Genomic DNA, 26678 nt, shown 5'->3' on the forward strand with positions numbered 1-26678 from the left:
ATCATATTGAATATGTCTGTGGGTTAATTATTAATGTTTGTTCTGATTTGACTGTTTATGCAGTTTCCACAAAAAAAAAAAAAAAAAAAATTATCTGTGGAGGGACAACCATAGTAAAAACCTTTTTTTTAATTTACATAATGTCTGAAATGATTTCTTATATATTGTTCAATCAGTATAGCATATTGTGTGTGATTTTTATAATGTTTTTTTATAGAAAGAAATTGAAGTTTGTGCTTTATGAAAAACTATGCAATCTATGTTTGGCTTTGTACACATACAATTTTTTATTATTTAAACCATCATGAAACCATAACAGAGCTCAAGAGGTCGTTTGCATATATTCAGTACATAGACATTGGTTGATATTTAATAATATATAATAAAATATTTGTTCAAAAATACAATAGTCTCATATCTTGTGATTTTAGAAGTTAATGAACAAATTGTGCCATTAGGATATTTTTATAGTCAAAGATTATAGATTTAAGTCTCCATTTTGAATACATTGTTCATTTGATAAATTCTCTAAAGTTATGTCAACATTAATGATTCTTAATGTATTTTGTTTGGTTGTTGAATGCACCAATAAATTAGTTCCCACTTCATTAGCACGTCTGTGTTGAAACAAACATTAGGTTGGCTTTCTGTGTACTGTAGTACTTCTCTCATACACCAAATATGCTATGATGCCAATAAGAAAGCAAGAAAAAACTAACTTTCATCAGTAATTCATTATCTTTATTAAAACTGATATGGAGAAATAGAAGAAAAAAATTAACTCAAAGAACCATGCACTTTTCATCGTTAGGTTTATAGCATCTTTATATTCTTAAAATGACCAATAATTCAATATTATTTTTTTTACACATTAGGTACATTATTCATTCTGGCAAGTTTTAAGATCATTATATAGTAAAACAAAATGGATAAATAGGTAAATAAACATTAGTAGTCATATTTAGGATACATAAAAACTGTCATGGAAGGTGAAGAAATTAAACTATTTGCAAGTAGAGAGATTTAGCATAAGTCTGCTCTCTCTAACAAGCAGAACAGACACAATTCCACCACACTTACCAACTAATGAGAATAAGAACACCAACATAAAGGATACGTTCAGATGAAAAATTAACATTTGCTGAAAATGTACTGAGCCTCATTCCATCCAAAATGAGTTTTCAACTGAACAGATTTGTAGAAATGTAGCATTACATTACTTGCTTACCTGTGGATCCTTTGAAGTGAATGGGTGCCGCCAGAGTCCAAACAGATGATAAAAACATCACAATAATCCACAAGTAATCCACAACTCTTCAGTCTAAGTAAAAAACTGCATGACACAAAAAATTGAAAAGGAATATTATGGATAGATGACTCTTATTTATTTTTTGTTTAATACAAATACACTCAAAAAGACGTTAGTTAATGGATTGGAGTTACTTGCAGACTATTGTGATGCTTTTTCAGCTGTTTGGACTCATTCTGATGGCACCCATTCACTGCATCGGATCCATTGATGAGCAAGAGATGTAATGTTGATATTTTTTTTTTTCTGACAGAGAAACCAACTCATCTGCATCTTACAAGACCTTGGGTTAATTTTTGGGTATTTATTTTGGGTATACTATTTCTTTAATTTAAAGACCTGCTTCTGTACACGTCCTATCAGATCATGAAACTTGCATTCATAAACAAAACACAAGCTAAATAAATTGTAGAAACCCTGTCATACTTCACCAATGCCTTTACAAAAATACAATTTCCTTCCTATACAAGTGAAAAAAATCCCAGAATTAGTCTTGTTATATTGCAGTAAGAGGTTTGGGAATTCTCCATCCATGGTAAAATATAGACATCCAGTCATATACACAATATATGTTATTTACAATTCCAATAGATTGCTTTAATTTGTGTTTATGGGTGGGCCAATACTGCAGTGTTGCTTATGGATTTTTGACCGTGTGTTGATGAAAGTGCGACAAACTGTCATTCAGATACTGCGGGTGGTGCGACGGAGAGCGTGACTGAGGTCCCCAACACTCCCATCACACCTCAATGATGCTGATAGATGACACAGACTGGTGGAACTGCAACAGACAAGAAGAAGAAGGAAACTAGTGAAAAATGGGATTCTCCTCCGAGGGGCCTGTTTCATTAACGTCTGCAATCGTTTATGTGGCAGTCTGGAACATGATGGCTTCCTGGATGGATAGAGCGCCTCTGGATGTATTTGCAGCTAGAGATTATTGTATATATAGCTGTAAGCACACAGAGATTAATGCACATCATTTGGCTCTGTAGCAGTGCAGTATGTTGAAATTGAGGCCATCTGGGTCTTGGTGCAAGAGATGACATCATCAGAAAGATCTGATATTGATTTTATTATGCATCTAAAATGCCTGTTTTTTCATGTGTTATAAGGACTAATGTTGGCACATAGATCGGATTAAATGTGAAGTGTCTGTTTTTTTTTTTTTTATCGCTCTCAATTTCCAAAACAGACAAAATGCCAAATGAAGAGCTAAAGGTATATGGGAAGGATAAAAGGCACACGGTGGTTTTCCTGAGATGGTTTATTTTAGATGTAGGTCAATAGCTCTGGTTTTGATCCATAGAACGTATTATGCTGTAAAGTCTCTGATTCTAAAATTAAGTGCCATGCGTAATATTTTCCACTTTTCTCTCCAGTCTGTATCTCCATGGATGCTACAAAGTAGTAAATATTATGATATTATGGCCATTATTGTTATAATTAGTATTAGTTTACTCATGTTTATGTGCTGTTATAGAGAGTTGGGTAAAATGTTTTTATTTTTTTATTAATTGCAATCTTAATTTGAACAATTTCAATATTGATTCTTAAAATTCTAAAATCAGTCTGGCTGCATGCTAATGTACAGTATTTGTGTAGCGCTTCATAATCTGGGCCCTGTAGTCAGCTTTTAAAATGGTTATTGTTATGATTTACAGTTCTATTAATAAATTTACATATCCCTTGCAGAAAGTAAGAGCATCATTAAAATTATACAAAAAAAAAAAAAAAAAAAAAAAAAAAATACTGTAAAATAATGACAAGGAATGTCTTTCTGTGGAGTCTGATTCCCAAAATGAATGATTATTTTGAGCTGGTTCTTTTAGTAAATCGTCCAAAAAGAGATAACAATTTGAATCAGTCTAATTCTCAGTTTAATTTGCAGCATTAGCAGAAAAAATATTTATAAAATTACTGAAACATATGAATCAGAACCGAATGAGTTCAAGACCTTGTGAATGGAAAAATCTGTATTGAAGCCCAGTCTGACTATTCTATATTATTTATCAACACAAATAATGATTCTGACACACTTTCTCTTCCAAGCTGCTCAGCGCTACTGATCAGAGCCAAAAAGATGCTTAACAGTGAGTTGTAGCATTGTCTGCACAAATATAAAGCTCCACAGGCTTAGTTTATGGCCCCACAAATGTGATACAATAGAGATAGAGATCCTGAAGCTTTTCACATGAGTCAGGGAATGCAGGGCTGGCCTAGAGTTGACAGGCTGATGCTCTGGCCATTATAGTGTTTGTCCTCATACTTCATTGCTGGCAGGTTTCAACCGACCAATAACAAAAAGTTTTTTTCAATCAAAGGTTTTATCAATTGGTCTCCCTAGGAAGACAGTCTTTGTGAAAAGTGAGATGGATAGCTATCTAAATGCTTTTCTCCTTTCTGCAGGTGTTTAAAGGGATTTGGTTGTTTTTCCATCTTCTTAGCTCGAAATGCATCGTTTCATTAAGAGCTAACTGAAAGTATAGTGTCTCAGTTTCAACTCAATGTGAGGTTTTGAAAACAGGGGAATTGGGGGAATTGTGAGGGGAAAGTGTAAATGCATATCCGTTATGCACTGAAATATACAGAACTGGTGATATGTGATCTGATGTGGTGACAGATGTTAATTGAAAGTAAAAAATATGTTACAGCACATTCATCTACAACAAAAAAAAATAAATTTTATAGGGTGCTTTACTGAAGAGAGAGTTTAATTCAAAGAGTTAATTCAAAAACTACAGTTCTGTCCATCATTTGTTCACCCAATATCTTTGAAATTTAATTGGAAGAAGAGTGATACAGGTAAATAAAGAGTAAATGCAGAGTAAATGCAGACAAAATGTTCATCTTTCTTTAAAAGGTTATTAGGAAAGACAGTTTAATGTTGAGGAAAAGGTTTACAGATGTCCCACCTTGCTCCGCAGCAGACCTCCGCTGTGGTGCTCTGGTGTGGTTCTCTCTGAGGATGGTTTTACCTTCTCTTTGCTGTTGCTGGAATCGTTGTCCTTTATTATGTCATACTGCCGGCAAAACAAGGCAATTACAGCTGCAGAAACAGAGAAGACATGGAGTCATTGTACTGTAACTCTACAAAGCTCTGGAGAGCCAGACTGATAGGTAGAGCCTGATAGAGACTGATAGGGTTGGATTACTGAATAAACAAATGTGATTGTGTGATTGTGATTGTTTACCTTCATTTGACATCTGTCTCTCACTGTATGTCGACCCATATTCTTAAGTAGTTCATCACAAAGCATGTGGTTTAATAGAGAGTCTCGTATGAAGTTTAGTGTCAGTATGCACTGCAGTTTTTACTGCAGTTTCATGAAATAAATGCAGCCTTGAAGACACTTTTCTTGAAATCATTAATAATCTTAGTGATCCCAAAAATGTGAACTGTAGTGAACATCCTTTACATTTCAGTAACACCTTTTGTATGATCAAAATTGACACAGCGGGGAAGTGTGGAGAAAGGATGAAAATATGGCTGTTTTGGCACAAAAATACTAACTACATTTCAAGTGGACTTGAAATGATATTTATTAAATATTTTTAAGCATTTATGTGCATAGATCTAGGGTTTTAAATCAGGCAGTGGGGCTGCCCCTGCTCTTCATGTTGGACATGTTTAGCAGACAGAATTTCTTTCAGTAGTCAAAGCCTAGCGTTGTGAAGACATTCCTTGTTTGCTGGAGTGGCAGTTGCAATTGAGTGCATGAATTATTTTGTGACATTGGGGCAGACTGGCTCGGTGCCTGACGTAAGCAGAGGAGTGCTTCTCTTTCCCATGCCCTTCTCAGTATTCTGCCAGTATTCATATTTTATCAGTTTAATGCATATTATGGTCTTTGAAGTCTTTTAGAGCTGGCATGTATAGAGGAATTTTAAGCACCACTTAATTCAAGTGAGGTTGAAATTATTCAGGTGAAAAATTAATAACCATTAGCAGATCCTAGACAAAATATGATCCCTCTTTCTTTCTCAAACTCATTGTCTTTTTGTCTCTCTCTGAGGTTAGCGATTCATGAGGTAATGTTTGCAAACAGTAGGCATAAACAGTCAGAAGAGAATTACACGACTTGGATTAACAGTTGACACATTTCCTTTGAGCTGACATCAGTGTCTCACCTGCCCACATAAGAAGCACCACCACAATGATGATCATCTCTCCTGTCTGCAAGTGTCGAGCTTTATCCAGGCCTTGGACAGTCGGGTCATCTGTTAGAAGTGACAGAGGGTCATCTGTGAGTGATTGTATTGAGAACCGAATGATCATTTATAGCTTATACAGTTATCACTAAGCCAACTCTGAAATTAAAAATTTTGATTTTGATTCTTGAGGTATGAATCTGAAATTTTGTATGCAGTACTGTAAAAATGTTTGGAGTATTTTGTGGAAAGTGTGATACATTTCAGTATTTCTAGATAAATAGAAAGTTCAAAGAAGAGCATTCATTTGAAGTGTATTTTAATGTGTCCTTGCTGAATAAAAGTGACTGACCACCAACGTTTCAACGGTAGTTTAAATAAATCCATTTAAATAAATAAATGTAGAATCAACTGGAATAAAACCAAACAAATAACACTTCTGGTGTATACACACACACACACACACTCATTTATTTAAAATATTCAGAATGTTTTATTCAGAAATGTGTCTTTTTTTCAGGGAAATTAACTGTAGACTGAGATAGCATTCATTTTGAAAACATGAAAAGATACTCATTTAAATTAGATACCTTTATTTAGTTTATACATCCTATGATGCACAACTTGGACACATCATCAGTGTTGATTCCAGGTGTCATTGGGTGTTTCAGGTTTTTCAACAAACACCCTCTTCCAAGCCATTCGACCGAAGTTGATCAAGCTTCAGCCAGTGTCCAAGTAGTGTTTCGCAGTCTACACACATCACTCCTTTTTAGCCATAGTCATCTTAATGCCCGCTCTGCAGCCTCCATGCTGTTGTTAATAGCTCTTCTCTGACTTGTGCCCATGATTTACATCATCCTGTAAGCTTTGCTGGGGCAATGATCTGCAAACCCTCGGCAACCCACCTCCTCTGGCATGCATATGGTTTTCCAACAGTTCCTCATACTTCATGGTCTCGAGGACTTGGTCATAACAGCCTTCACCCAGGACCCGAGAGCAGCTGCTCAGAACATGTTCAATAGTACCTTTCTTGGAATAGGGTACATGCTGGAGTTTCTACCTTGCCCCAGGTGAACAAGTTGGCTGGACATGGGAGGATGTCATACACCGCCCGGATCAAAAACTTGCTCCTCTGAAGGTTCTGATTGTATACGTCCTGCTGGGTCACCTTCCGTTCCATTGCCTGCATCCACTTCATCCAGGCACACTATTTCCTCATTGCTACTATCCTGCTTGCTCGTTCCTCCTCCACTAAAGCATGCACCTCCTCCTGTACTAACTTTCGCCTTTCCTTCTCATTGGCAGTATTGTATCGGTTTGGTGTTAAGTTTCAGAGTCCAACCCTGCCCTGTGCAACAGGCTTTAGGAGAGCCTTGTGCCTCAGCCTAGCTTCTGCTTGCTGGACTTCCACTGCCTTACACTCACAATGATGCCTGCTATAGCATCCTAATATTGCAGGTGTACTCGTGCCTGTGCTTCTCTGAAATGGAACTTATCAGTCACTTTCCCTTTCTTCAATACTAAAGACAGGAATTTGGGGGGGGGGGGGTTGAAACTCATACGCATGAGCTTATCTAACCCCTGGAGAATCCATCTGGATCCAGGTACTGTTGTTCTTGTAACTGTGAGGTCATCCATGAAGGCCCTAATAGATGGCTGCCTAATTGCAGACTTGGTGAGATGGCCTCTACACTCTGACTCTGCTGACTTGACCAGGATGTTCATAGCCAGCATGAAGAGGGTCACCGAGATGGTGCACCTGATGATGATACCTACTTTTAACTGGTGCCAGTCTGAAGACAGCGAAGACTCTTAAGCTGAATTTGCTGTTATAGTCCAGGATTAGATCTTTCACCTTCTGGGGTACATGGTATCTCTCCAGCGCCATCTCTACCAGTTGATGAGGTATTGAGCCATATGGATTGGTCAGATCTAACCAAATTACCACCAGGTCCTCTCTGTCATCTGTCAACTGCACTTGTTAAAATTACAAATGACCTGCTCCTTGCGTCAGACCAAGGCTGCATCTCATTTCTAGTCTTACTTGATCTTAGTGCTGTGTTCGACACCATAGATCATGACATACTCATAGATCGATTACAAAACTATACAGGTATTCAAGGGCAGGCTCTAAGATGGTTTAGATCCTACCTGTCCGATCGCTACCATTTTGTTTACTTAAATGGGGAGTCATCTCATTTATCATCAGTAAAATATGGAGTGCCACAAGGATCTGTCCTAGGTCCCCTTCTATTTTCAATATACATGTTGCCCCTTGGTAATATTATTAGAAAATACGGAATTAGCTTCCACTGTTATGCTGATGATACTCAGCTATATATATCAACGAGACCAGATGAAACTTCCCAATTATCTAAGCTAACAGAGTGTGTTAAAAATGTAAAAGATTGGATGACAAATAATTTTCTCCAATTAAATTCGGATAAGACAGAGATATTAATTATTGGACCAAAAAACACTACACAGAATCTTGTAGATTACAATCTGCAACTAGACGGATGTACTGTTACTTCCTCTACAGTCAGAAATCTGGGTGTTATATTAGACAGCAATTTGTCTTTTGAAAATCATATTTCCAATGTTACAAAAACTGCATTCTTCCATCTTAGAAACATTGCCAAGCTACGAAACATGTTATCTGTTTCTGATGCAGAAAAGCTAGTGCATTCATGACCTCTAGACTGGACTATTGTAATGCACTTCTAGGTGGTTGTCCTGCTTCTTCAATAAACAAGCTACAGGTCGTCCAAAATGCAGCAGCTAGAGTCCTTACGAGGTCAAGAAAATATGATCATATTACCCCAACTTTACAGGCTCTGCACTGGCTATCTATTAAGTTCCGCATCAGTTACAAATTATCATTACTTACCTATAAGGCCCTAAATGGTTTAGCTCCAGCGTACCTAACTAGCCTTCTACCACGTTACAACCCATCACGCACCCTAAGGTCACAAAACGCTGGACTTTTGGTAGTTCCTAGGATAGCAAAGTCCACTAAAGGAGGTAGAGCCTTCTCACATTTGGCTCCCAAACTCTGGAATAGCCTTCCTGATAATGTTCGGGGTTCAGACACACTCTCTTTGTTTAAATCTAGATTAAAAACACATCTCTTTCGCCAAGCATTCGAATAATGTATCTTTTTAATTGTGAGTGTAGTTGCTTCTGATCAAAGGTGCATTTTTATTCATTAGCTTGGGTTAAACTAATTTTACTTTGTTGGATCAGCAGCTATGCTAATGATGTCTGTATTTTGTTTCTATGTTTTGCCACGGGATTCACATCCCGTGGTAACTAGGATTTACACAAGCTCCAGTCTGGATCCAGAACACCTGAGAAGAGATGATGCTGACCCTCAGAGGACCTCAGATGATGCTAACCCTGAATGAACAAACAGAACTAACAATTATTCCTAAATGTGTGACTTAATCATCTAATAACTTAATTAATAATATTGATAGTTCATCGTCTAGCTGACTACGTCTTGTATTATTATTATTATTTTTTAGTTTTTCTAAAATCCTGTCAAATGTGCACAAACTACTAGCTACTACTAAATATTGTAGAAACATAATTTTCTGTAAAGTTGCTTTGTAACGATTTGTTTTGTAAAAAGCGCTATACAAATAAACTTGAATTGAATTGAATTGAATTGCCTCCCTGATTCCTCTTTTGGGTATAAATAACCCTTCAGCCCATCTCCAAGCCCGTACAATTCTCCCTCTCCTCCTGATTACTTTCAGGGACCTCCAAAGCCATTGGCGTAGCTTTGGCCATTTCTTATAGACTTTAAAAATGTCACATGTTTTTATAAGAAGTCTAAAATGTTTAATGCTACACTATGTAATTTTTTTTATTTGAAACTAACAAAATGTAAATAATTACATTATAAATGCATCTTCCGAACTGTATTTACTTTACACCAAATCACTATGGTAAACCAATAATAATTATCTATACTTTAGAGCTGTCAGGATGGATTTCACTGAAAACTTCATTCTTTCAGCATTTGTTGATGCATGTTTATGTCATATCCATAAATAAAGGTACAAGCCATTAGATTAATCCGAACAGAACTGTGAAGACGAAGCTCAACTCATGTGATGACCAAAACAATATTCCTCTGCAACTTCAACTATGCTTCAACTACTAAAGTGTCGACAGTTGTGCAGAGCAAAAAAAGTATGCAGAACACAGTCAGCCGCTTTTGTGATTAATTTTACGTTTGTTAAGCCCTAAGGATGGTCAATTTCCCAGCATCCCAATCACCACCACCACCACTACTTGATCCACCCAGCCATCTGTCTTTATTATTAATCCGGTGTTAAAGGGATTGAATTCAGGCCCATTTCCCTTCTCCAAATATGTTTTAGCCTGTGTGGAGTTGGTCCAGAGCACCACTCTTTCCAATTGATGTTGCTTTCTGGATGAAAGCAGCACTGTCACTGAGACACCTGCTGTCATAAATTGAAAATGAAGGGTTCCATTCGCTCCCATTCATGTTCTCTGCTGCTAAAGACTCAGGATAGACTCCTCTCATTAGCCCCATGAATATTTATAACGATAAGTGTGGAGGTTTTGCACTTGTGTGGAAAATGAATGCTGTCTGTGCTCCATAAGCAGGTTCAACCTACCCTTGCCACCTCTCTCACCAGAGATAAGAGCCTCATGTGGGACACAGTGCTGTTTATTTAACTGGTTGTGTTCCAAAAGCCCAACAGGGGATCTCTTTAGAGCCCTTTAAAAAGGATCTGCTACATGCCAGACAACATAATTTTGGTGCAAGGATCCAAAAGCAAGACATCTGCTCATTAGTTCCACAAGCCTGAAATCAGTTCGAAGACAATATTGCACATGTATATATCATTGTGACATTCTTATGAGTAGCATGAGGAGAATCAGTATACAACTGCACAAATTGCCTTCATTTACTGACTCACGTTGTTCCAATCCAACACTCTATAAACACTCTATAAAAAAAATAAAAATTCTATTGGCATTTATTGGCATTGATGTTCCATGACGATTTATTAACATTAATTGAACATTTCCTTAGCACAAAAAGTACTTTATAGTGGATAAGGAGCCTTTAGATTGTTCAGATTGTTTTGAGGCTCACCCTGAAGTTCCAAACTTGTAGGAGTTTCTTTCTTTTATTGAACACAAAGGATATTTTATGTTATAAGAAGATATTTTGAAGAATGTTGGTAACAGCTGACATCGCCATTGACTTCCATTTCATAACTATAGAACGAAGAGCTTAATTACCAACTTTATTCAAAATATCTTCTTTTGTGCTCAACAGAAGAAAAAAAAACTCATCAGGATGCACAGGTTTGTTTGTTAGACCTGCAGGGCCTGATATTTGACTCGGCTTCTACAGACACAGTTCTTTGAAGTATCACAGTAATTGAGTCCACTGGGAATCATCTTCAACTCAGTCTGACAGCACATGAGAAGCATTGGCCAAAAATACCTCGGAGATGTGAGTGGAACTGTATAGAGTCACAAAAAAGACACATTACTCAGTGACTTGGCACACTTTCCTATCTCTCTCTATTATCTTTATGAAGACGACTTCTTTCCTTTTTGGATTTGTTTGGATTCTGGTCAGATTCCTCGGGTGATCATGACAATTTGACTTTGAGAGTTGAAACACAGAACTCTGCATTGGATCGTGTTTCCTGCTTGTAAGCAGATGGCAAATACTCCCTGCTAAGTCTATTGCTTCTAATTTCAAATCTATGCACTGCAGGATGGAGATGGGAGCGTTGGAATTTAACTGTTTTTGCATCAAGATGAGACATTATTATAGAAGCACAGACAGATGCACTGATGCATTGAGAGAGACTACACTAATTGGAACTTTGAATGATGCATTGTTATATTTTTTTCTCTGGGAGAAACATGTTCCCATGTTGTCATTTGTATCTAATATATATGTATTCATTTATTTAGATGATGTTGAACATCATATCTGAAATAATCTACAATCATATTCAGAATAGGGGTCAGAATGGGTTTTTCTATGACCGATTTTTAAACTATGACTCTCAATACTGAACACTGTAAACTGAATTGAAGTGAAATAATAAATGGTTTCAAATCAAAATAATATACTCACATTGCAATAAGCCAAATAACAAGCAGGATAATGTACAGCAAGCAAGCTGGTCATTATGGCAATATACTGTATATATGTATATAAATAGCTCAGAATGAGTTGACAGTAAGTTCCGCCCAGATTTCTTCTGTCCATGCAATTCATAAACTTTGGCCTTGTACACAGCTGGCAGCCAAGACAAAGCTAAAATCAAACTTTTACAAAAAAAAAAAACTATATATATATATATAGAGAGAGAGAGAGAGAGAGAGAGATATGAGATATGATATGATTCAATCATAAAGGAGCTTTGGGAATAATTCTAAATGAAGTTTAATTTAAATGAAGCTCTATGGAATAATTAATTTTCAGAGAAATTCCTTAATTACACAACTTCCTGTCAGCAAGAGTCAAAAGTGATGTCTTCAAATCAAGTTTGATGATACATTCTTAATGTGCTGAATATGTTATTTCAGTTCAAGGCAGGAGAGCATTAATGTCACATTGAGTGTATTTCTGAACTACGTGCATCTTTGAATGCTTGGATGATTAATTTCGAGCACTCCATCTGCGTCGGTGTGCATGAGATTGGATGTTTTGGTGTTCTGAACATGGCTGGCAAAAATAGCAACTCTCATGTTGAAAGCAACTTGATTTATCCGGTTCTCAGTGCTGTGCTAGATTTCATACTGAAGAGAAAATCTCTCAAAAACATCTCTAATCAACACAACATTAAAATGGACGTTAATAATACACTCAGTTGGACTACTATTAGTGCCAATATACAGCATATCCCCCTGGATATTGGGAGGCAGCAAGCTGATTGAAGCTGAAAATGAGAGGCAGTAACAAGGTCTACCTGCATCCATGCGTGAAGTGCATCAATAATTAATTAGGTTGTAAGAAAAGGATCCATTGAACACAATGGCAGAATCTGCTAAGAATGTAAACAGTCACTGCTCTGTTCACATTTGACGTTTCACATTTTTAACACACAAAATGTCAAGCTCCAGTATGGTGGCCTGCATAAAAACTGGGAAGAATGCCATAGCATTGTTTTATAAGAGTGAAAGTGTTCTGTTACCTTGGTTTGAACTGTTTGAGGGAAAGCGGTCCGTTTTCTTCAGGGTTCTGAAGTGGATACGATTGCTGGCCTTACTCTCTCCGTACAGGCCGATGGACTGCACCTGGATGATGTAATCCGTCTCCTCCTCCAGGTCCCACAGCACACAGGATCTGCTAGTGGTGTTCACCTCTCTGATAAACCTCTGCATTTTGCCATCCATTCTCTGAAAGAGTTAAGCCACTGGATCTCTATAGATCAGTACTATATATAAATATACATACACTATATGGATAAAGTATTGGGACACATGACCATTACACCAACAGGGACTTTAATGACATTGCATTCTGAATGCATAGACATTAATATATAGGGTTGGTCTATAGCTTCCGCTCTTCTGGGAAGGCTTTCCACAAGAATTTGACAAACACAGACTTGCCAGACTACCAGTCAGAAAGGCATGATTTGTCACACTACAAAACAGGTTTCCACTGCTCCATAGTCCATCTGTTCTTGAATTCGCTGAGCTCTTTAGAATAACCCTTTTTTCACTAATATTTGTAAATTTTATACACCTGTGGCAAAGGGTCTGACTGAAACACCTAAATCCAATGATTAAGAGGTGCATTTATATTGAGGTATTATATACTGTGGGCAGGGCCGTGCACAGGGGGGTGGCCCGGTGGCCAGAGCCACTGCCCCTCTGCCCTCATCGACTGAGGTGCCCCTTTTCCCCACCGCTCCGCTCAAAGCATTCCGGTGATTCCGCGAATCCGCTCCAGGTTTTCCCGCTCGCTCCGCACTCCGCAGCATCACTCACAGTATGTGTCTGCGGCGCTTGTGAACACGACAGTTCACGAAAGCTGTCGCATTAACAGGTAGGCTATGCAAGACAGTGGTTGAATCTGCGAAATTAGTCGATCAGATCAGATCTAATACAAATAACTACATTTTCTGTTGTTGGCACACTTTGTAGACAAGACAACCAAAAAAAAACAAAAAAACAACAACAATGCCTTCACAAAAAAGAAGACAGAGACAGAGAGATAATGAGTGCCCGTGCAATTTTGGAAACATTTAAGGATTTTGATGCTCATGTTGTGTTTCCAACACTTTTCAAGCTGCTGAAAATCTTTGGAACACTACCTGTCTGTCTCAACAGCCACTGTTGAACGCTCATTCTCGAAGTTGAAGCTGGTCAAAACAAAACTTCGTAATGCGTGTGGACAAGAACGACTCTCTGATCTTCTGCTTCTGGCCATTGAAAAAGACATCCCAATCATAAAAGATGAGGTTATTAGGGTTATTGAGGAAATCTTTCAGGACATGGTACCAAATAGAAAGGTTTTGCTGTAAAAGGAAAAGGTAAATACCAAAATGTAAAACGGACGGTAAATAGTTTATTATCACCAATGTGTAATTATGAATCATAAAAAAATTTAGTTATCAAGATATTTCAGGACATAGTACCAAATAAAAAAGTGTTGCTGTAAATGGAACAAGTAAATATAAAAAAGTATCAGTAATGTGTAATTGTGATGTTCTATCAAAACTTCTACAATAAAGTCTGAAATGTATTTGAGCGTGTACTGTCTTCTTTTTGAATTGTACATTTTGTAATAACTGGATAATTTGTGTTAACAAGCAACCACCCCCTTAGTGCCCCTTTTTTTGGTTTAGGCCACTGCCCCTCAAAATGTCTGTGCACGGCCCTGACTGTGGGTTGTGACGGGCTATTGTTCCTGGGATGTTTTGTAGTCCTATCCTTTCCTAGTCTAAACTACATTTATAAGTTTTTCCAAACAAAAACTTTCACAAACACCGAAACATCACCTGCAGCTTTACGCTGGTATTTGCTGACATTTCAAGTGGCTCACCCTGTCTAGAGGTCAGCAGTACAGTAACAGTAAGCACTTTCTATGAGGTCACCTAATAAGTATAAATCACACATTAGGGCACCAAAGGATCTTCTTGAAGCCCTGAGAGCCAAACACGACAGCCTTTCATTTCAGCTATAATTTTGCCCTATAACTTAATGTTGCATTTAGTTTTGCCTTGGTTGGTCTTTAAAATCTCCAAATAGATCCAAGGCACTTTCCTCTGCCCTTGGGCTCTGAAGCAGCCTCTAGGTGTGGGGGAGTCTGATAGAAGTCTTTGGCTAAATGAATAATGCATTAATCTGTGAGCATCGCCTGCACAGCCGTTACAGACATGCAGACAACATATTGCATAACATGATAAAGATAAATTTGTAATTGCTCTAATGTGAAATCAGTCAGTCAGTCACCTAGATAATAAATAGCTTCTGAATTTTAGTAAACAGCCATGTTAATCTTTTACAATGAGGATAGGACAGTAATCACATCGATATCTAAGTAATATACATCTAAATATTACCAAATTCACATTTACTGGCCACACCATTTTTTAACAAAAGGTAGCATGGAGGTATGAATGTTTACAAACGTTTATATAAAAATTCTGATCCTGTCTTCTGATTGGTCAATACAGTTTTTCAGCCATAATAAAATCAGGTATGATTTAATTCAGATTAAAACATTCACATGATATCTAGGGTCCCCATCATATACCAGTATTTTGCTAGTTTCAGCCTGATGCACTTATCATTTTCACATCCTGTGCCATGTTGTTTACTGTAAATAGCAAATGCATTTGCGCCCATTTGTGTGCCATGGGTGTTCAGATGCACCTTTGACCACCTGAAACATTGGATAAAAATAATAATAATGTGTATTCTACTTGTTTTACAAAGAAGAAGACAAGCTGTCAGTGCCCATATACTTAGAAATATTAGAATTAACAGATAATATTTTTTGTAAAATGATTTACCTGTTGAGAGATGGAAAAGCCGATGATGATGTCACCCTCAGGCACCTCCCAGGACACGGTTGCTGAATCAGCTCTCAGGTGCATAACTGAAACATTAACTGGAGCAGGTGGACGGTCTAGAAAAAAAAAATTATATATATATATATATATATATATATATATATATATATATATATATAATTATTCGGTAACACTTTATGATAACTGCACACTATTAATCATTAATTAAGCATTAGTAAACAGGTAATTCATAATTTATAAAGCATTAATAGACCGTTATAAGCAGTTTATGAATACGGATATAAAGGCTTTATTCTTGATTTAAAAGCATATCTATAATGTGTTTAATAATTGTATTTTCATACTTTATTCATGATCAATTTATCATTTCTCAATGAATTATAGCATTATTTACAAACCAGTTATTTAGGAGTTGCCAGTGATTCATAAGATCACAAGAAATGTAGTAAATTCAGGTAGTTATAAAGCATTTAGTAGTGGTCAGTTAACTATTTATGTGAGCTCATCTAAAGTGAGGACTAGTTATGCCTTGTAAAGCATTTATAAAGGATATTTAAAGGCTCAGTTATCTTCTAAACAAAAACCGGAAACAAACACAACACAGTGATACAGAACATAGTAATATTAACAGCCTTTAAATCTCATTTGTAAAAGCTTTACAAGGCATAAATAGTCCTTACTTTAGATGAGCTCACAAAAATAGTTAACTAACAACTACATATGTTTTATAACTACCTGAATTAACCCTGAATTACAGTAGAAATACATGTTAATAAACCATGTATTAACACTATAAGTAACTATTACTATATGTCTGAATAAAAAGATGTATGAATGCACATTTAAATAATTTATTAATCATTTACTTACAATTTCTAAGTGATCTTATGAACCACTGACAACTCCTTAATAACTGGTGTGTAAATAATGCTATACTTAATTTAGAAATGATAAATTGATCATTAATAAACTATGAAAAAACTATTATTAAACACATTATAGATATGCTTTTGAATCAGGTATAAAGCATTTATATCTGTATTTATAAACTGCTTATAAATGTTTATTAATGCTTCATAAATTATTAATTAACTGTTTCCTAATGCTTAACTAATGATTAATAGCATGCAGTTATTATAAAGTGTTACCAATTATTCTATTAACATTTGAATCTTTGAACCCTAATAATTTATATCATTCATAACTCCTCAGGGCTCATTGCCCACTTATTCTAATTATTAATTCTAACTTATTAATTATAGGGGAATAGCAATAGAAATAATTTACTGCCATACTTAAACTGATATATTATTACAACATTTCCCCTCTATTTTCAGAGCAATAAGTAATGAACAAGCTACCGTATTACCTTCCCATGAAAATACACAATAAATCCACTGTTTTGAAATATGTTGCTATGCTCTGTTTTATTTGCTGTCCTTGTCTGAGATGATTGCCAAGACCAATCAGATTTCGAATGTAAAACCTTTACTCACCGACTAGCTCTTTGAGGGAATACAGCTCTCTCTAAAAGCAAACTGAAATCATTATGCTGTTTGCTATATTACCAGTTCACCACTTCTTTCATAATTAAACGAGTCTGCTTTTTAGAGGTGGCTGCAAAGCAAACTAACTCAAATCAGACTGACAGTGGCAAAAATCAAAAGGCATTTAATCAAAGAATCAACAAGGTTTATAAAAAAAAATACACAAAGAAATTGAAATTAAATATATACTGTAGAGCAGAAGTGATCTCATCATGACTATTTATTGAAACTGCTTTCTGATTTTCGGCACAATGTGTCCTAGACTTTTATATGGGTCTTTTTTTTTTATTCAGCTTAACTGTAGGGTCCTTGATCATGGTTTAGGAAGCAATGGACAAGCTAATTAGTCTCTCAAAAATCAGAGGAGAACAGTGGCAGGTCCAATACTCCAGCACATGCCTCTGTCACTCTGGAGAAAATAGATAGGAGAACTAGACAGAACTGAGAAAGCATTTTCTAGCTTCTCCTCTTAGCAGTGCTCTAATGGACTTTATGTGTCTGCGTGGGCGATTGCAAAAAAAAGGGAAGGGGTGTGTTTTTTTTTCCTGTACCCTAACTAATGCAATGACATCAACAATAACAAATACAGACTCTTAGCTAAGTTACATAACAGCTGTTCTGAAATGAGTTGTGGCTTGTTGTAAAACGATTCTGATCCAGATCTGTACCAAATCTTTTACCAAAAGATCCCAACATGAGCAGGCACGTTCTATCAACAGAAAAACAAATAATGCATTAAACTAATTTTTTAATGATGAAAACTACAAGTAATGAGTTGGGGAATGGGGAATTAAAATTAACATTACTACAAATTCCATTGTTATTGTTGCATAATAACATTTGGAGAATATGTACGTACTATAAGTGTCTGTAGATTATTTATTTGCCAAACAATGGTAATTTTTTTTTACAAATCTGTGGCATTCGGGTAAGCGGATCTATAACAGTTGTGGTGTCTATGCTCTATTGCTATGAATTGTCATTATTGTTTGATGCAAATCATGAATTAATTAAATTAAAATAAATAAATAAATGAAAATAACTATACATTTTTCTCAAGCAAAATAATTTGTGAAAAATTTTCAAGCCCACTGACAAATGTCTTCTTACAGCATGTCTTCTATACTCCCTTTGTTTTCACCATGCTTGACAAATCTTGTCTGTGTAATGTGTGTGTGTGTGTGTGTGTGTGCGCGCATAAACATATGGGAAGGCACTGCCTGGCAAAAGCCCTACTTTTAAATCGACACCTTCCATGGAGTTTCTTATTTGTAGCCTCTGATAAATTAGACAACATATCCAGTTAAAGGATTTAAAGAATTTGTCATTTGTCTGCTATTCTCCAGAGCTAATAATCAGCAACAAAACCCATGATGCATCACAATGCTGAAGGATCATACTCCGTATCAGACTGATAATCAATGCCCCGTGTTGACGCCCTAGGAGGTCACTAGTAAAGCAGCGCTCATCTCCATGCAACTATGATCATACACAACAGGGGTCAGGGCTTATTATGCTGGTCTTCCTTGCCCTAAGCAATAGCTGTGTAAATTGAATGGAGAGAGGTCTGACTCCAGCTCTGCACCAAAGGTAATCATTTTGAGGAAGGAGAGGGCCACCTCTTGCGACATCAGAGAGTCTATGGGGTCACATTCACCAAACCTTCCGTTTTAATGAGTTCCGAGATATATAGCTACACTGTTGTTTTTGTGTAATTCTGTGTGCAAGGGGTTATTATGAGCTCTACATCAACACTAGCCAAAGATATATATGCTATATAAGATATTTCCACAATTTTACATGTGTAAAAGGCTGCAAACCAGAGCAGAACATGGACTGTAGACACAATGAAAAACAGAATGACTGTGAGAATGAACATTAAGTTAATATAGAGTAACTTATATTTTAGACACAGTTTTGCCAGTTTGCCAAACAAACCTAGAGCTGTCATTAATCTCAAAGTGACACACAGTAGCAGTGTTTCGATCCTGAATCAATCAGCTGTGTTGAACAAATCAGTTGAGTGAATGATTCAATGACATATTCAAATTAACTCAATAAACTTTTTTTATTTATTTTTTATTAATCAGTACTAACTTATAAAGATGGTCAATTGTTGCATTTGTGGTTGTAATGAATGGGTGAAAAATCAGTTGTTTAAAGATATTTTCAGACACAATTGTCAGATTGTAGAAATACTAAATACTGGTGGTTATGTCTATTAGTGTAAGAGGAAAACACATCAGTATTATAATGTGTTGTTGTTACACACTTAATGCCAGGCCAGTTTTATTTCATCCGTCCAGCAGATGCTCACCGAAGTGAAAAATGAAAGATTCTCATAAACTCATATGATGGGAGAACATCTGCCATGGTCATCTCATCTGACAAAATAACAATTGTATTTGTTTGTGTGTTAAATTATATCTCATGAAAACAACTGATAATTTGTCACAGAAAGCAGCAACAGAAACAAAATGTTTCCATGTCAAACACATCAAGGGCCCAGTGACTAAGAATCCATTCTGCTAGTTTGATGCCAGTGTCCAGAAAGTACTAATGAATGATACATAATGAACTGCCAATTTTTTTTTTCAGTCCATTAACTTAATATAATGAACATTCTTCACTGACCAGCAATAGAAGGTTCTTATGAAACAATTCATCAGGTTTTTGTCATTTTAGCCATGACATTAACATCGCTCTTCCCCTGCAAGAGCTCATTGTCCTTGAAGTAACAGAGGTTACACATGTCTGAAGGTAGTTTCAATAAATTGTGATACATGGCCAGGCATAAGCTCTTTAGTGATGTGGAAAATAACTGTTTAGATAAAGGAAGACTTGAGTTATGGTGGTACTGTCAGCATTTGCATTGCATTTTCTTACTGTCTAATTAAATTAAAATATACAATAAAAATAAAAAAAGACATAATTCACCCACCCCTACTTCTTTCAATCTAATATTATCTTCCAGTGCATTATACTGTACATCTCCATGGTTTTGTTTTCCACACATGGTGATTTACACTGCTAAGCTGCATAAATAGATTATTTAATGATATATTATATATGTCTTAAATCTTAAATAAATCAGCTTCCACTTCTTTTTAAAGAAAACAGCATATATATGTTACAGCAGATATAGGACAACATGTAAAGTATCAGTCTTTAGTAACTACTTATGTTGTCTGTATCCTTAGAGAAATCCAGTTACTAAACTGGACAATGTCAGACGTTGGAGTATCTCACAAATGTGCACTGCAAACACTGATGAATATACTGATGCAAGCTTTGCACACTTCCATTAGTATCTGACAAGAAGTGATTTGCTTACAGCTCTGATTAAACTTAAACCCACAAAAAGCAAGCATGCATTTGATGTAAAATCAGACTGTCTATCGTTATCTCTGTCATGTCTCAAACCACTCAAGCACAAGTCAGATGCACTCAAATCTGTTACATAACAGGAAGAGTAGCACAGGTCACCCTTGGTAAAACACTGAGCATACAGTTAAAAAGCAAGAGGCCACATGAGACACAGACATCCTGTCAGAGTAATTCACAGCAAACGGGCACATAGCAACACTTCAACTGTTCCCCATGATCTAAGAGCAGACACGGGCCGCTCCAAAATCTCCTTCAAAGAGACCTTAAACATGCAAGTTTAACTTTAGTTTAAATTGCAAATGTGCTTATTGATTGCTTGAACAACGTCCGAATAGAGGATTTAAACGAATCTTCTTGCTACATAAGAGATCTGTTTGTTGAATGCAATAAAGAGTTCTCTTCACAGCCTAAAAATTTGACATCTATCTCATACCATCTCTGTCCACCACTATGTTAGCTCATGCTCTAATGACCTGCAGGCATGCAATGGATTTTGGTAAGGGTTTAGTGCTTCATGATAGATTTCGTGAAATGTGCTGTCTGATCCTCTCAGGGTAGACAATGCGCTCACAGATGGAGCTGGAGGGCGTTCTATCAACACAAAGCCACAGAGGGAGCACATCTCAGCCTCAGGGGAACACTGCACTTTCCCAGCGGAGCAAGATGTCAACGTTTATACAACAACACCGCACACTGCCCTTGAACAGTCAATAGGTTTTCTGAGGACAAGACGGAGAACTCAAGAATAGGCCTTTCTTTCTTCAGCTGAAGAGAAATTATGATTTTGGAGGAAAACATTCCAGGATTTTCCCCCATCTAAAGCAAGAGAATGGTGCTCACCGTAGACCATTTCCATTGGTCCAAAATCTTATTTTAAGCAGCTTCAAAAAACTGAAAAGTATAGGTTGAGCATGACAATTATTATTAACAACATTCACTCGCATTAGATTATGTAAAGATTATGTTATATAAAGGGTTATGCACTCACTCATAAAAAATTTCACTTTTTGCCACCTGCTGAAGTAACAAATTGACTTCAGTTAATTAAAGAGTCACTAAACTTTCCCCATCACTAATGCACAGGGTAGATTTTCTTTCCTTTTCTGAACTTTTTTTCTTGTCCTTGTAGAGTATTATTTTGTTTTCTATTAGATCTGAAACTAGTATCCAACACTTGATGTTTCTCTATAATTACATTTTTATATCCTTATATTTCAAGGCAAAGCACTTTTCAAAGACACATAACAGAAAAGTAATCCACACAAACAAAGCTGTACATGTGGATATTGAGTCCATATTTTATTGTGTGGAAATGTTGAACGCCTTTTGAAAAGGCATTTTTGCTTTTCTTTGTTTTAAACTAAATGTCATCAATAATCTCCCACAGCATATACAGTCATCTTAAAAGTATGCATATGAAATACAAGTGGTTTCAAAGTGTACCATTAACATGATCATGTATTGATTTGTCACTGTGTGCTTTTAAAAAAATCGAATATTTCAATAATCTCATTTATTATAGATACAATAAAATCAACTGATTCGTTTCATAATATATTCTATAAACCTTAAAGGATTTGAAAACATGTTCAGTGTCTGTCCAAACTTATTAAAATGTACATGGACTAAACTTTTTTTTACTCTACAGACAAATAGAGTAAATACTAGTGAAAGAATACTAGTGAGATGGCACAGTCATGCATTTCTGCACCACCACGTCACCTGTGCACAAATGCGACCTCATTTCCTGCTGTCAGTGACGTTCCTAGCTATGTAAATTCATTTGATTGGTTTGTAGGGTCTAGCAGTGATCCGTGAACACTTCTCCTCCCTGGGTCCACAAGAGGTGGAATTGGGAATTGTGGCAGTTTAAGGTCAGTGTAATTGATGACCATGGTCCACCAGGTCTGGCCCGGTGATGCAGTTCTCCTGTCGCCTCACCGAGGGCTAGATAAAATATTGGAAGTCTGACAATTCTTTTTACAGGCAGCCAATTTCAGCACAAATCCTCCAGATATACACTACAAGGCCATACACATGACACCCACACCCATATGTGCTTGCTGTGCATTTAAGTTCAACATTTTAGCGATAAGAGCTTCTGCTGTGCTTTCCATCTGGACATAAGTACATCAGGTCTGGTACTCATAAGTTTGTTAAGTGAAGTTCAGGTCTGTGTTGTTTTGTTTTTCACCAACATCAAACTCAGTCTTGATCTAATATTAGGCCATTGGAACATATATGTAGAAATGTAGCATTACATCAGTTCTTTACCAATGGATCAACTGCAGAAAGTATAACATCAGAATGAGAGTACAAATATAAAAGCAATAATTCACTAACTAATTCAATAACTAATCCACATGACTCCAGTCCATTAATTCATATGTTGTGAAGTGTAAAGCTGCATATTTGTAAGAAACAAATATTTAATTAAAGCATTTTAACTTTAAACTATCTATTCTGGTCAAAAATATTGTCCATAATCCATAATAAAACTTCCTGCAGTGAAAAAGCCTATTGTTTTCTTTTCACATCAAAATCCACCAACAGATTTATTTAGACAGGTTTTGCTTGTAAACGGTGCATGATCTGTGCATATTTCTCCCCAGATTCAGATGAGACACATTTTAGATAGAGGGCTCATGTTGTTGTTGTTGGTTTATTTATTTTTATTTTAATATTTTTTTATTAAAGGGATAGTTCATCCATAAAATTACCCCAAAATGTACTTACTCTCAAGCAATCCCATGTATATATGACTTTCTTCTTTCAGACAAATATATAAAATATAAAATGTCCTGGCTCTTACAAGCTTTATAAGGGGAGTGAATGTGTAATATTCAGTAGTCCAAGAATATCAATAAACTGCCTATACATTCTAAAATAAATATAAAAATTCCTCCACATGGCTTTGGGGGTTACTAAAATTAGGGGGTAATTTTCATTTTTTGGTGAACTATACCTTTTATATTGTCTTGATGGGTTTTTTTATATAACAAACACACTGCTTTTCGTTTCACAAAACGTAAAGTTAAGTGAATAATTGTAATATTTTTATTGGGCTGCTTGAATTTTAATTCTTATTCACTGCAGAGGATTCATTTGTAGGAAGTGATGTAATGATAAATGTATCCATATCGGTTCCAATGATGAAACTCATCTACATCTTGGATGGCCTGAGGATAGGTCAATTTTCAGTAGATTTTTATTTTTGGGTTATCTATTCCTTTAATCAAGGGTGATTTTACTGTAGTATTTTGAGAAGTGCTGTCATCTGCATGATATTAACTAGCTCATTTCAGGTGTCAGTTTTCAAGGCAAAGAAACCAAATTGAATTTAAATTATTCTACAGTCCTAAATCTCAGCAAAGAAGCTGCTCTGAATGACAAACTAGGACAGATTTCAAATGGCATGATCATAATTTCTCACAGATCCCTCTGTTTAAATTTAATCAATTGTGTCTGTTGTGCCATGCATGTACGAGACATGACCTTCTGCAGTTTGCATGCATTCATGTTGACATTGCGCTTATATTAATTCATGGCTGAGAAAAGATAAATAATAGATCAATTATATAACAGCAGTTAAGAATGAATATTGAACTATTCTGTTATGTTTTCTTTGACAGGTGTAATCTATAAAACTTACAGTGAAAGTACCGATTTATGTAACATTGCATGCCATGATTTTGCTCACAGACGCACAAAGACCCCCAAAAACAGAGCATCCAAGCAAAACCAGTAAAGATTCAGCTCATCTCATCTGCAGAAGCTAACGTGCATCCATTCAATACAAGAAAGAACGCTGCTTATCAGACAAATGTTTCATAGTAAGAATAAACTTACTTGCTCCCACCAGAAACATTTCACTACCGAAGAGCAACAGTCCGACTGAGTTAACAAGGACAAGAACGCGAGCCATATCTCCACTTCAAATGTCCAAGAATCCAAATAGATTTATTTATCTTCTTTTGCTTCTAAACGGGTTTGCTTATAGCAACATTCTGAATATAAATTAATCCAAATAAAAACATCTTAAATGAAATACAGTAAAAATCTCATGATGGACATCATGTTCGCAAATCCTATTAAAACATGTGCCGGAACGTCCATGACAGCATCAGGTTTAATACTGACTATTCTTCGACTTCCAAAATGCTTCCGTCTCACTTCAGGTTCATGCTCGATTCTTTCAGGCTTCCCTACGAAACTGAAGGTTGTGAGAGAGCGTCAAGTTCAGGAGGTGTTCACGTCCTGATGCTCGTGCGTGCCAGTGTTGCTCTTGAACGAGCGTGCGGCGATCAGCACCACGGTCAGCTCCAGTGCTGATGCGCGCGAACGTGAGTCAGAGAGACAGCAGATTTATTTATTTATATATGTGCGCGCATCCTGACAATAGTGGATATCTCAGTGTTACTACATTCCTCAATGGCCAAGACTCAAGAGAGTTCCCTCATTCATTTCAAAGCCTTCGGAAACCAAGCATTTCCATGAAGAAGGTATCTTCTTTTCCTCTCATTCACGCAGCCAATAAATAAATGAATAGTAAAAAATTAACATATTTTGTTTTGGAGTCAGTTTTGGAAAATAATGACTTCACAGGAAGATCGTTTCTTATATATTGGATAGTCCAGAAATTATTCTGTAAAGGTGCGGTCACATTTACCGATATTTTAATTGTTTATTATTATTATTAATTTACTTAATTTACAGCCATTTTAAAAGGAGAACCCGCGCGATCGCGAATGTCGCGTGACAGATTTCTCATTTTGTTGGTCACTAAGACAATTCACCATGCCTACCAACAAAATGCTGCTTGGCTTCAAACTAACTTGAAGAGCAGATCAAATTGTTTTTCGAAAAAAAAAAAAAAAAAAAAAATATATATATATATATATTAGGGTGACCACCTGGCTATTGCTCTGTTGCAGGTCAGCAGACCTGATTTTGCGGGACAATGCGGGACACGAGGCAGAGAAATTACTATTATTATACTAGGTGAATAAATATTGATTTTTTTTATTAGATATCTCTTTTTGCAGTGATGTTAACATGTTTTAAATTGCTAAAAGGGTTTATAAAAATGTTAATGACGGTGCTGACCGGCGCTGTGAACGTCACTAATAATATTTAATAGTAATATCAGTAAAATAAATATCAACATAAATAGCACGTTAACAGCACGTTAACAGAACGTGTGTATTCAATCCAAATAATTAAGTGAAAATAATAATCCAATCGCTACAAAGCACATTTCCAAATAAGCATATAAATTCCATTAGGAAAGACTAGAAAGATTAAATGCGTTCTTACCAGATTCAGTGCATCTTGAATTTATATTTTTTGTCTGATCTGGCAGCTTAGAGTAGGGCCTTCTCATTCATTATGTGTCATTAGAACTCCTGGCAGGTGTAGCTGTAGTTCACTTTCACCAGGAGTGGTTTTTTTTTTCTCGGTGTTTATTTTCCTGCTCTGGCTAGCCGCTAGAACCAATAATAACGGCTGCGCTGCGCATGTTCAGTACGTGTTTTCTTATTAACATTTTTTTTTATTGTAGAAAATGTAATTTAAAGGACGATTAAATAAAATGACGAAGACGAAATTAAAATGCGGGACACTGCTTATGACTTGCGGGACGCGGGACAAAGCTTCAAATTTCGGGACTGTCCCGCAAAATGCGGGACAGGTGGTCACCCTAATATATATATATATATATATATATATATATATATATATATATATATATATATATATATATATATATATATATATATATATTGCCGTTTGTAACGTAGCATTCCTGCGATGTAAACAGTCTGCAAAGTTGTTAATCAAAAAAGTGCATGATGAATAAAAATACTATCTTTCAAAATAAAGAGTTGACTCTGAACCTCCTTAAGGAATCTTCTGCCTATATACGTCACAAGGTAAAATATTTGCATAATCCCCGACTTCCGCTAGTTAATGTGTTTACACAATGTGAAGAAGATGCTGTGTTTTCAGCCTCATGGGCATTCTAACACAGTTCCCCACACGTGCATCTCAAATAAGTAAATAATAATAATAATGAATGAATGAATAAAACTGCTGTCACATCATGTAAAGTGTATACAAAGTTTAAACTTACCACTGAGAAACTCCTGATCAAGTCCTGCTTGCCATAGAGTTTCCGGTTGAGTAACTGCAACATCTTCGACTAGGGCTCAAACTGATAAGGTA

General features: G+C 36.1%; 1 protein-coding gene across 1 annotated transcript; it reads right to left on the reverse strand.

The window, feature by feature from the left end:
• Positions 1-899: 899 nt before the first annotated feature.
• On the reverse strand, positions 900-24774 carry LOC113073712 (fibronectin type III domain-containing protein 4-like). The gene is made up of 6 exons (XM_026246500.1): positions 24306-24774; positions 15502-15617; positions 12670-12874; positions 5441-5530; positions 4225-4358; positions 900-2090 (listed from the first exon to the last, which is right to left on the reverse strand). The coding sequence occupies exons 1-6, from the start codon at positions 24379-24381 to the stop codon at positions 2049-2051; spliced, it is 663 nt and encodes a 220-aa protein (XP_026102285.1). The 5' UTR covers positions 24382-24774; the 3' UTR covers positions 900-2048.
• Between the last annotated feature and the right edge of the window lie 1904 nt (positions 24775-26678).

This window comes from Carassius auratus, unplaced genomic scaffold, assembly GCF_003368295.1.
Source record: "Carassius auratus strain Wakin unplaced genomic scaffold, ASM336829v1 scaf_tig00012825, whole genome shotgun sequence".
Taxonomy (NCBI): domain Eukaryota; kingdom Metazoa; phylum Chordata; class Actinopteri; order Cypriniformes; family Cyprinidae; genus Carassius; species Carassius auratus.